Source organism: Clupea harengus, chromosome 2 (genome assembly GCF_900700415.2).
Source record: "Clupea harengus chromosome 2, Ch_v2.0.2, whole genome shotgun sequence".
Classification (NCBI taxonomy): Eukaryota; Metazoa; Chordata; class Actinopteri; order Clupeiformes; family Clupeidae; genus Clupea; species Clupea harengus.
The window spans coordinates 22,209,001-22,221,418 of NC_045153.1; the positions used below are offsets into that span (position 1 = coordinate 22,209,001).

A 12,418-nucleotide genomic window follows, 5' to 3' on the forward strand; every position below is an offset into this window, starting at 1 on the left:
ATAGCCTATATGAGCAAATCTGACGTGAAAAGATTTTTTATTATAGAGGGAAGTTTCAAAACAGATGAATGTTACGTTAGCTTTAGTCCTGTCAGACAACGATAGCAATAGCTACTAGCTAGCGTTAACGTTACTTCAGAGGTAGCCTACAGTAGTTGAAGGACAAAGCCCTCAACAATAGCCTACATTTGTTGTTAGTAATAAAACCATGAAATTGGAAGCAATTGTAAACCATGAAACATTCAGGATCCACAGCACTTGCATTGTGGTCTCTCCTGCTCAAGCTCAGCATCTCCATAAAGCACAGGCATTTAAACAACTCAGACATGTCATGTTGCACATTGCTTTGTTTCATTGTTCTAAACTCTTTATTATCAATAACAAATATAGTTATTTTTCGCTTAACCTACAGTCTGCTCTTACCACTGATTTTATAAACCACCATAATGTGTTACTGTGCAGATTAAATGTAGGCTATGCGGCTAAGCTAAACGTTGCTAGTTGGAGCTCAACTACTGTCATATGTTACTTTCATAGCATGCTCCTGTCTTCTTCTCCGTTTTCTTCAGTTGTCTGTAGCACCAAAGCGCCACCAACAGGCGTGGGGGATGTACTACAGCTGAGTCAATCGGATTCACTGGGTTCATGTGCAAGCGATGTAAAAAGTGGGTAGGTGTGAAATAGGTGTGAAAAATGAACCCGGCTTCAGGCAAACTAGAGTCCGTCTGCATGGGGTCTTAGTTTAGGACCACAACACCTCGAGCCACCACTAAAGGTGCCAGTATGGTACTCAGACTCCGTTACGGATGGGCGGGCGGACGGATAGGACGGACTAATTAGCATTTCTGTTGCCTTTATGGTTCTCTGAAGGCTGGGGGTGCTGAAAACAATTCACCGCCAGAACAGTAGGTGGAGAAGCGGTTTTTTGACGAAGACACGTTGCTTTGCAACATCTTTGAGAGTTAGAATTCGTCGTTGTTTATCTCCCTCCTCCCATCACACGTGTGATCCTCCTACCAGCTCTCACTAGTCAGACGATAAGTGCAGAAGGTGTAGTCACATGATATAATATTTTAGAGTGTGTCTAATGCTATCTAACCACCTGAAAGGGCAAACTTATCTCTATCATGGTAGGTATTATTTGTGGGGAAAATAGTAGCACTCTATAACAAATTGATATGCTTATCTTATATACACTATTAAAACTATTAAAAAACGATTCCCTGAAATGAATACGTTCTTATTTTCTTTGGTATTTTTGTCATATTCAGATTTGCAATGATGATTGCTGGGTAATATGTATGTTGTGGTCCAATGTCAAGTCTCTATTTTATCATGTGACGAGACGATGGTATAGGCACAGCATCTGAGAGGGATTAGAGAGGGCAGGGGTACGTTCGTCGTAGGATTGAAGCTAAGTTAATCAATTGGCCTTTTAGCCCGTTAAGATTAGCGAGCTGATTGAGAACAGCAAATATCGGTTCGTTAAAGGCTGATCCGCATCCTAATCATGTGGTTAATTTCAACCAGGCTAAAGTTATCATGGCATTTGCGCGTGCACGTCCTACTTCAAAAGGCAGGAAAGGTCGATCACCAAAACCATGATTTTCTAGCGGTATAATGGTTCTAAACTCAAAGAAAATGGCTCTTTTTTTCTCCACTGGCGAGTAGGAGATGAACATGAACGGTTATGAAGAATACAAGACCATAATCATGGCAAAATTCAACACCACCACCGCTGTGAGAGCAAGGTGTGTTGGGATGTTTATAGCGTGATATCTGTGTATGAATATCTGATGGCAAGTGTCCACTGGTACAAAGGTTTCCTCTACCGGTTTGAATCTGCATGGTTGCTAGTTCAAATCCCCTCACCTCCTTCCTCGATGTAGTTTTACATTTCCTTGGAAGTCGCTTTGAATAAAAGCGTCTGTTAAATGACTAAATGTATTAATAACTAATGCAATAAATTGAAGCAGTGAAAATAAATTGTCTGTATTTCTCTCTATTCTTATCATGAGTCCACCTTAATCATTTTCTACAATAATGATATGCTATGGTGTACTAATAACACTCATATAATTATGAGTGCTTTGTTCTCCGCATCACCGACACTACAAAAATGTACCACTCGCAAAAAAGCGCAAGACAGTCAATGTTCGACTGTGGTGTTTGCAATAAATGACTCGAGAAGGTCTTGTAAATTAATGATTCCTTGTCGGCTGAATCGGTAGCGCTCATACAAGAATAATGGATCTTGGCGATCACAAAGAACTCTCTCCCTCCGCTAATCTAACTCTAATATCAGTCCTTGGTCAATGGGATCCCTCCTTTTTCCGGGGGTGTGGCAAGCTTATCCAGCTACACTTAAGTTAGCCTGCCCTGGAGCAGGTTAGTGCTAATTGATATGTAACTATGGTGATTTATCAAAAGTTGCTTCCACGAACCAAAAAGAGGGGCGTTTTTTATCTTAGCCTGAAAATTAGCTCGCTAAACCGCTTAGCGAGCTACGACGAATACCCCCCTGGTGAAAGCCTGACCAATACAAATAGACCCAGGGTGTACTTTTTTTTTTTTTTTTTTTAGGTTTTGAGGCTAATGAAGCCATCTATCTGCTACCCAGGGAGCTTTTTTGGGACGGTGGTTAGTTAAATGGGGAGGACTGGGACACCGATGACGAGCTCACAGAAGGTGAGTGGTCTGACGCAGCACCCGCTGCCGACCCCTCAGCACCTGCTGCCGGCGCCAGTCCTGCAGCAGCTGTTGTCGCTGATGGTGCCACTGATGGCAACGCCACGAAGGCCTACGCCGCAACAGCCCCAGCCGCAACTGACCCTGCAGCCCCAGGCTCCCCTGTCCCGAGTGCCCCAGACGCCCCTGTCCCCCGTGCTCCCTGTCCCAAGCGCCCCAGGCGCCCGTGCCCCCCCGTCCCAGGCGCCTGTGCACCCCCGTCCCAAGCGTCCCAGGCGCCTCCAGTGTTCCGGTGCCGCCAGCCCCAGTGAACCAGGCGCCGCGACTACCCCAGCCACTGGCCCTGCAACTCCACCCACCGCTGGTGCTGCAACCCCGGCCTCATTCCCTGACGACATCTTCAAGGGCCTGGTCGAGGAGATCCGTCTTGGTCTCTTTGCCCCCATCAAAGCTCCCAGTCGCCCGCCATACCATTTGCCTCATTCTGGCCGTCCACCCGGTCCCTGTCCAGCTTTCTGCCCGGCCTGATTGGGTTCCCCTGCCTCTTTTAAATTCCCCTTGTTTAGTTCACCAGTGGCTTATTATCCCCTTTTTGGTATGTAAGTTCAGTCAGTGTTGGTTCATCAGTCTAAGTATGGTGAGGGATTTTGTGTCCTGTTTTTCTGTATTCTTGCCCGTATTCCTTCGCTGCCTTGCTTCCGTGTTTTGGTGTTTTTTGCCCTGCCCGTTTTTGGATTCCTAAGTTGGGGTCTTCTGTGTTTTTGGATTTTTAGTTTGTCTGGATGTTTTGCGTGTTAAACCTTTTTTAATAAACCCTGAACTCCTTGCATCTGGTCTGCGATTGGGTCCTTTCCTGCGTAACCTCTAACAAGAAGTTGGTTTTAGGGGCAATTGTGAAACATTTCAGTTTTGCGTAAGATTTTGAGGAACATGATGAACAGATGTTTGTGATCAGTGGTTTCCACTATAAGTATCAGCTGCATACAATGTGTTATATTCCAATCCTCTTATCAACTAGAGGTCAGCTCGGGGCAATTGTAACACGCATAACAATTAGTTGCATCAAGAGTGACTAGCAAGTGAAGAGGCTAGCTACTTCTGTGAAAATGACACCACACCAAAAAAGGTTGCGCGAAACCTTTTGGGCTGACTTAAAGCCACAGCTTTTCAGTAAGTGTTTTCTCACTGATCGTACAGAGACAAGACTGAGGAACGTACAACGTTTGGTATTTCCCACGCTAGGTCTTCGGCAAATTTGAGCAGCAAAAACAGATCTGGGATGGACTGCCTGATGCCCTGAACTTTGCTAATTTGTTCTAATGGAATGCTTTTTTTTTTTTTTTTTTAAACCAGTGAGATGCCAGGTTGTCTATCGTAGTCTGTAGGCCTCTGTCTCAGCTGGGACATGAAAATGAAAATAATCTGGCTAACTATATATTAAACATGTCAAACATTTAGATGTATAGGCCTGCATTCAAATATAAGTAACTGACTGATTTCAGTTAGGTTTGTATACCCTATGTTAGCTAACCACATTCTGCCCTAAAGCCCAAGCTTTTAAACTGACATCTGACATTGCAGGCTATGAAAGTGAAAGGTTCACAGGAAGATACCAGGCCATTTTATACATCCTTTAGCAGCATAACAACAGTGCCTTAGTAACAGCCTCATGTGTTTGGATGAGTCTTTAAATAGCCCTTATAAAGACGCATAGTCCCCTTGTGAATCTCATGCACTACTTCAGTGGAAAAAAAACTATGATGTGGTGTACAATGAAGAGATGGCAGAGAAAGGGCAGGAAGGGGTGTGTGTATGTATTAGAGAGTGAGTGTGTGTGTATGTGTTGGAGAGTGTGTGTGTGTGTGTATGTGTTAGAGAGTAAGTGTGTGTGTATGTGTGTGTGTGTGTGTGTGTGTGTGTGTGTTAGAGTGTGTGTGTGTGTGTGTGTGTGTGTTGGAGAGTGTGTGTGTGTATGTGTTAGAGAGTGAGTGTGTGTGCATGTGTTGGAGAGTGAGTGTGTGTGTATGTGTTAGTGAGTGTGTGTGTGTGTTAGAGAGTGAGTGTGTGTGTGTGTTAGAGAGTGAGTGTGTGTGTATGTGTTGGAGAGTGAGTGTGTGTGTGTGTTGGAGAGTGAGTGTGTGTGTATGTGTTGGAGAGTGAGTGTGTGTGTGTGTGTGTTGGAGAGTGAGTGTGTGTGTATGTGTTGGAAAGTGAGTGTGTGTGTGTGTGTATGTGTTAGAGAGTGAGTGTTTGTGTGTTGGAGAGTGAGTGTGTGTGTATGTGTTGGAGAGTAAGTGTGTGTGTACTTTCCCTGCTCACCACACACCCACCACCAACCAACTGCCCTTTGTCTCGCTAATGACAGGTTCGAAGCCACAGATTAAAGATCTTCAGCAATGGCCTTGTGCATTTTGATTTGTGTCTGTTCAGCTCATTCTGCCATGTGTAATTTACCTGTATTGTTTTCAGAAGGGCATGCCTTTATTAGGAAACTGTAGGGTGTAACTTAAAGTCCCCTTCAGTGCACTATCTACAAATCCAAAGTGCTAGAAATGACTGCCCACAGGAGGAGACAGAACGAGTGACTGATTTAAAATCCTTTTGAAATATTGTAAGAAACCAAGTCATGTTCACGTAGAAATTTTCTCTCAATATCATAATCCGACTTCCTAATACCTTTAAGGGTCAAAAGAGGAACCCGTTCTATAAACAGGAAGCCGTTGAAGAGATCACGCGAATCTCATGCACAGGCATAAGTCAAAGGGGGAAAAATGGTGTAGTGTACAGTACTTCTCCTCCCGAGTGCTTATCGATTTATTGAAATTGTTAGTTCAGTAAGGAAACACGGTGGAGCACAGTGTTAAAATTCTATATAGTTCCATATAAGATTCCTGTAAAATTCCTTATAGAATTTCTTTAAAGATGAACCTGATATCAATTGGACAGGAGTTTCAGAGCTGCCTGATATTTAAAAATATTCTTCTGTCAGTAGTTGTCCATTTCCATCGTCATGGTCAGACTATCTTGCATCAAATGACTGGGGAAAGACATTGAAGCACTTTAACAGCAGTTTTTGCATTGTGTTGCTGATCACATAGAGGTTAACAGGAACTTGCACAAGTGACGGGCAAGTTGAACAAAACAACTTCGGATCATGTGTTACCAAGAGTCCCTGAAATAAACACCTCACAGTACCCCTCTGTAAGTGTTTCTCTTCCCCACTGAGCAATAATGGCTCAGCAAAAATGAATGTAGAAACGATGGCTTAAAGAAGTGACCACGCCGTGTATCATGAGGAAGGAGGTTGGTTGGAAACCTTGCCTGAGAACTTCACACAAAGAGAAGACAGCAGTGAAAGGGTGGGGTGTGTGTGTGTGTGTGTGTGTGTGTGTGTGTGTGTGTGTGTGTGTGTGTGTGTGTGTGTGTGTGTGTGTGTGTGTGTTTTTGTTAGAGAGAGAGAGCGTGTGGGTGTGTGTGTTAGAGAGGGAGTGTGTGAACACGCCCTTTTCACCACATATCCACCCACCAACCGACCACCTTTGGTTTTGTTATTTGCAGGTTCCAAGCCACAGAACACAGTAACAGCCTCGTGCATTTCTGTCTGTACACCCAGCACATGCTGTTACGCGCATTCACCTGCACACATTTACTAGGAAACCTTAGAGGGAGTAGCCCCCTTCAGTGGCATATCAACTAGTGTGTGTGTGATTGTTAAAGCGAGCATCAAGCATTATATCTCCCACTTTGTGACAGAAAAAAAATTTGAGAAGACACCATGTCAATTTCAATTTCCCCCTGACCACCATATTAGGTAAATCTCTGGCATGTTTTTGTTGTGAGTTTGTGTCATTGTATGTCGTACCTCAAACGTTTAAAAGAGGAAGTCTTTATTAGCTTGCAAATGAACACTAGCTGACTGAAAATGATTATTGGGATGACAACACATCATTGAAGAACAGCAGGGAGCCCTTCGGAGAAATGTTGCGAGTCTGTTCACCAACGTTTAACGTACAGGAAACAAGGAGGAAAGAAGATCAAGTGTATGCCACCTCCGGGTGATGTAATGTTAGCCTGGTGCATGCAACATAAAAACAGGACCCTGATTTCGCCACCTATGCGAGTGCTGCTTTTTAGTTTCTCAATTGTGTGTTGATGCACAGAAGATGAGCGCGCTCTGAAGCCACGCACTTCCCGTACCAACAGACCAGTGCATAAAGCAACTAGTTTCCTGACTGTACCTCTCAGAACACCGCAACTGCCAAACCACACGTGTCAGTGTACCCATGTGCCCAGTCTGGTAAGTACACAATGTTTTCTCCAAACAAATACATTTTTTATTTCCACAGTTCTCTCAGAAATGCTGCCTTTGTTAAGAATTGAACCACCCTGTACATATATGCTTACTTATTCACTTGTATTTATGTTTTCACCTCAACCTTTTAATGCAATTGATTCAGTAGAAGTGTCCTAAATTGTTAGGGTGACTTGTGCACGTTAGTAGCTAGTAAACTAGTTACTAGTTACTTTGAATGATCGATGAGTTTACATTTTATCAGTTTACATTTTAATTTACAAAGTATCACCTGTTTAATGTAGGCTTTTGGATGTCTGAGCTGAAAAAAGCATGAGTGTCTTCATGACTTGAAGTGTCTTCTCAAACTAGCCATAATTCAACTTCTGAAAACAGAAATTGGTCTGTAGTGTTATGACTCTCGCAGCATAGCTTTGATCTTTTTGTTTGCATTTAACACCAGATCTCCACCTTTAATGGCTACAGGTTACGGACTACAGAAGCCAAATCAATAACAACACATTATCTGTATATATGTGTGTGCATATGTATGTTTAACCATTGAGGCTTTCAAACTACAACTACAATTTAGATCTACTAAACTACGTCAAAGACTGATCTCTGAACTGTTAACTGAACTGAAATTCATAAAATCTCTCTGAGTGGGGGCCTCCTGCTCTGGTGTGGTCAGCATGATGCAAGCATGTGGGGGGAGAGAAACAAGCCTCTTCTGTGTTGTTCTCTCTCTTTCTCTGCTGCCGCATGCTAATGCGTCAAGGCTACAGGGAGCAGATAGACAGCCCACAATATGATGGCTGACACTGGAACAGTGGGGGGACGTGAGCTAAGTCAGATCTGGCCCAGATCTGTAAAAGACTCGGCTGTCATCAGGGATGTCTTAACACATCAGGCACTACGCAACACACAGTAGTATGGGCTTGGTTCTCAAGTCATGTTTAGTCATGACTTTCACTGCATGCGGAAACTGTGAGTTGTGCATACAGACTGCACTTGAAGCATTTTGACACACAAATAGTTCCCCAATAAGAGATAAAACATGGTACTATAGGAGGCACAAGGCCCAGGGTGTGTGTGTGTGTGTGTGTGTGTGTGTGTGTGTGTGTGTGTGTGTGTGTGTGTTACCTAATGTGAGTTGTGAGGAGGTGGGCGGGAACACCAGATCTGAGAGCCTGAGAAACCGACAAATCGATGTGTTTGTGATCCTCTGAGATTTGGGTTTCGGAGAACAAGTGTTAGAGTGTTAAAGGTGAGCCTAACCAAACGTGTGAGAGAGAACTGGCACTCACGCCCTAGAACATCCTGTTTATCACACAGCACAGTGGCACAAGACTCACAAGACAAAGAGAGGAATAAGAGAAAGTGACTGAGAAAGTCAATCTTCAACAAGCTTAAGAAGTTTAAGTACTGTATTCACTGTTATTCATTGGTAAATCACTATATACAAATAATGCAAAGATCAACAATATCATCTAGACATCTTTCTACTGCCACATTTTGGAAGATTTGGAAAATAGCTGTCTATCAACTCAAACAAGGCTTGGCTGCAGGAAATCATTATCCCAAATTACACAATAAAGAAACTTTTTACTGTACATTACACCAACAGCAAACAATGTCCTTGTTGTGAACAATCATGTTGTAGGAAGAATTCAAACCCCCATTGTCTCTTTATCCCCCTCTCTGCCTTTCTCTCTCTCTCTCTCTCTCTCTCTCTCTCTCTCTCTCTCCTCTCCTAACAGATAAACTACTCTCACCATGCCTGGGAATTCAACCATTGAAATGGATGAGGACACGTTGGCTTTCTTTAAAAACACCACAGCCAGCTATTTGATTTCCTCCATATACATCATTGTCACTGTGGTCAGCCTCACTAGCAACGGCATGGCCCTTTGGCTGCTGCTATTTCGCACCTCCCCCAAGACACCCACAATCATATTCATGATCAACCTCACGCTCTCTGACCTGGCCATGAGCACCGTCTTACCCTTCCAGATCTACTATCTATTGGCAGGCTACAACTGGACATTGGGCTCGTGGTCCTGCACCCTCCTCACTGTTGTCTTCTACGCAAACATGTACTGCTCCATCCTCACCATGACGGCCATCAGCATTGAACGCTACCTCGGCATTGTGAAACCCATGATCTTTAGGGAGATCAGGGAGAAAACCTCGTACGCCGTGGTCTTGTGCTCGCTCATGTGGGCTGTGGTTTTGGGTATTCTATACCCGCTGGAGAGGGCTGACCTCCTGTACGAGGTGAAGGAGCTCGACATTAACACCTGCTTCGACGTGATTCGCATGGACCAGCTCCCGTCCATATTCCACTGGGCGGCGCTCTTTTCCGTCATGTTCCTCTTCCTCTTCCTCATCCCTCTCATCGTCACGATCTTCTGCTACGTCAGCATCATCTGCAAACTGGTCAAAGATGATTACAGCAGCCAGCAAAAAGGGAAAATCATCCGTCTCGCCATCATTGTGCTGTTTGTGTTTGTGGTGTGCTTCGCTCCCAACAACATCTTGCTGATTGTGCATGCAGTCAGCAGGCTTTTTTACAAGAAGTCCTACTACATGGCCTACAAGCTCTCACTTTCACTGAGCTGCATCAACAGCTGCCTGGATCCTTTCATCTTCTATTTTGCATGTAAAGAGTTCCGCAGAAAGCTCAGGAAGATGCTTAATATGACGACACTGAGCGGTGCGGACACTCACGTGCCGCTCAATGAGGACCTGTACTCCATGCGCTCACAGCCAGAGGAAGAGGTCCTTAGCTTTTCTCAAAATGGTACTTAAAATATGACAGCGTTTAAAACAATGACTGTTAAAAACCTGGTGTCGGGCCCTTTCTGTTACTTGGAAATGAGGCCAAAATTAGGCAAATTGAGAGCCTTCAAATTGTGCTTTTTGGAGCCAGAGCATGGTTGGCTCATACAGAACCAACCCATACTGGGTTAAGTCTGCTCTGTGTTGTAGTTTCTTCTGATTGCTCCACTTCTGAAATGAGCTTACGATGTCCATGCTTTTTACGGTCATTGGCCTGAAACATATAGTTTTTGTCAGAAAAGTTTTGTTCTGTTCCTGGATTTGGATTGGAGAACCACACCAAAGATGAAAAAGAGCATAGTATGGAAAGGCATTTTAAAATGTGAATTAAATCCCTTTTGAAATGTGAGTTTTACTGTGTACACTCTGCTGTAAGAATGCAATATTTTGTATGTAGCTGTCATTTAGCAATTAAGCAGTTTGTATAAGGAGAATAGTGGCATAGGCATTACAATTCCACAGTGTTAAATATGGATTCATTCATCTTCCTCAGTAGAATTAAAGGTTCGTTGTGATTACAAAATCAATATCATCAAATTGCTTTAGCAACCAACCAGCAGTGAAGAAATAATTTATTTCACGACAAAAAGAAATGTTATTTCCTGAGTCATTTCCATGGCAACATAGCCTATTCAGAAGGGCCAAATATGTCTCTGCATTTGTATGTTTGAAGAATTATTTATTCAGTGTTGCTGTTTTTAATTGTTTCTGTCATTATATTGAAGTTGAATGAATGAATGAATGAATGAATGAATGAATAAATGAATTACTCATCGGAGACACCTGTATTTGCCAACGAGGTTGTTTATTTGCTGTTTACAAACAAATAAATAAGCTATGCACTTGGCAACACTTTTTTGGAATAGCAAACTAAGAATTGAATGGACTATTCTCCGTACTCTCATTCTAATGTGTTTTGAAGTACAATGATACCCAAGTACAATGTTTTTTTTTACGATTGGAACCCAATTAAGGGGTCACGTTTTAATACATCTGTCACAATACTACATATATATATTTGTTTTAGCTCTGTATGTATCAATTGTGTTTGGTTGTATTCTTAGCTGCATTGCACTCCTTTTCGAAGCAAGATTGTTTAATTGTTGAATAAAAATAAATAAAAAATAAAAAATAATCCATCCGTTCTGTGAGTTCTAGGATCAGTATGAGTTAGATAGTATTGGGGGAAATTATTTTATTGTTGGTTTCTTGAGGTGAATGTGTTTTTGTAACATAACTCAGGAACACTTTTTTTCATTATTGTTTACTTCCACAAAAGAGGAAGATAGCCTGTACCCATTTCCATGTAACTATATTCTCAGAAGAGTTCCCTTTCGCTGGATGTAAACAGTTTGTGTTGCCACTGATCAGTAATCAGAGGTGGGTAGAGCCAAAGCTGAACTGTATGTTCATTACTGAAGTAGAAGTAAAAGTACTCAACAAAATACTTACTTGAGTAAGAGTACAAATGTATCTCATAAAATGACTACTCAAGTACTGAGTCATGTGGAATTATATTTATCAAGGATATGTTATATTATATTATATATTTGGGGTTGTGCCCAAAACATAACATTTTAAAATGCTTGTCAAACACGAGATAAGATAGCCATCTATACATTCAAGTACTAAATCACATTCCACCAGTTAAAAGATTAAATAAACTGTAAGCTGGCCCGTATTACCTAGGCTGCGTAAAGCCCTGTCAAGACGTAGCAAAAATTGTGGTGCGTTGAACCCCCTGTTGTGTTACGCAATTCTTTTCAAAGTATTTTTAGAGCCTGATGAAATCAGTTTGAATATGTGTTTAATTTTTTTTTTTTACTTTTTATTCTTATCTTGCCTTTGTAAATGACTTTAGCTGAATCCATTTAAATACGGCGAGGTTTATATACGTATCACTGCTGACACCTCTTGACAATCAATTTACGGTGTCACAAAGTTACTGACTAAACATACGGCCTACAATGACTAAGCTGCATCATGGAGGTGTGCCACCAGCGGGCCATTGGGCCCTGTGAGGCGCACTAGTGACCAGAGGTGACCGCGGCGAGCAGTGCCCTATTGCCCCTGTGTCGACTGTGCGTCACAGTAGGATTAATCACAGTGGGGGAGACAAGCGTTCTTTTGACCCTCTCCATTAACAAACACCATGTTACCGAATTCTATGGAATTGAATTGAACTATTGGTACAGAATCCAATTCCATAGCAATAGTACACTAACTATAGTTCCGGTTCCATGTCATTGAACCCAGAAAACAGCAACAGAACGGTGCACATCGTTTTCAGATTGAACGTGCCCCTAATATTGTAGGCCTATTGTCGATGTAGGCCTATATGCTAGCCTATCCAAAAGAGACACAAGTGACTCAGCAGAGCAATGACGAATGAGCAAACACTGTCACTACACCAACATCACATTGTCCAAAGTTATAGTAACTAATACCAAGGTAAATCCAATATTATACAGCCTCTGTTAGACATAAAAAAAAAGATCATCCCCATACATCTGGAAAGTGCTACGATTTACACACCCCCATGCAGGCCATTTTCACACCAGTGCCACTGATAGACTAATGTTTTGTAATTGACTTCCA

The 12,418-nt window shown here is 42.5% G+C and overlaps 1 protein-coding gene across 1 annotated transcript; it reads left to right on the top strand.

Moving 5' to 3' along the window:
- The first annotated feature begins 6,326 nt into the window (after window positions 1-6,326).
- Window positions 6,327-10,955, top strand: p2ry8 (P2Y receptor family member 8). The gene is made up of 2 exons (XM_012833958.3): window positions 6,327-6,985; window positions 8,740-10,955. The coding sequence occupies exon 2, from the start codon at window positions 8,756-8,758 to the stop codon at window positions 9,788-9,790; it is 1,035 nt and encodes a 344-aa protein (XP_012689412.1). The 5' UTR covers window positions 6,327-6,985; window positions 8,740-8,755; the 3' UTR covers window positions 9,791-10,955.
- The last annotated feature ends 1,463 nt before the right edge of the window (window positions 10,956-12,418 follow it).

Excerpts from the sequence above, each read along its gene's own strand:
- p2ry8 (XM_012833958.3), top strand. The coding sequence starts at position 8,756 with ATGCCTGGGAATTCAACCATTGAAATGGATGAGGACACGTTGGCTTTC.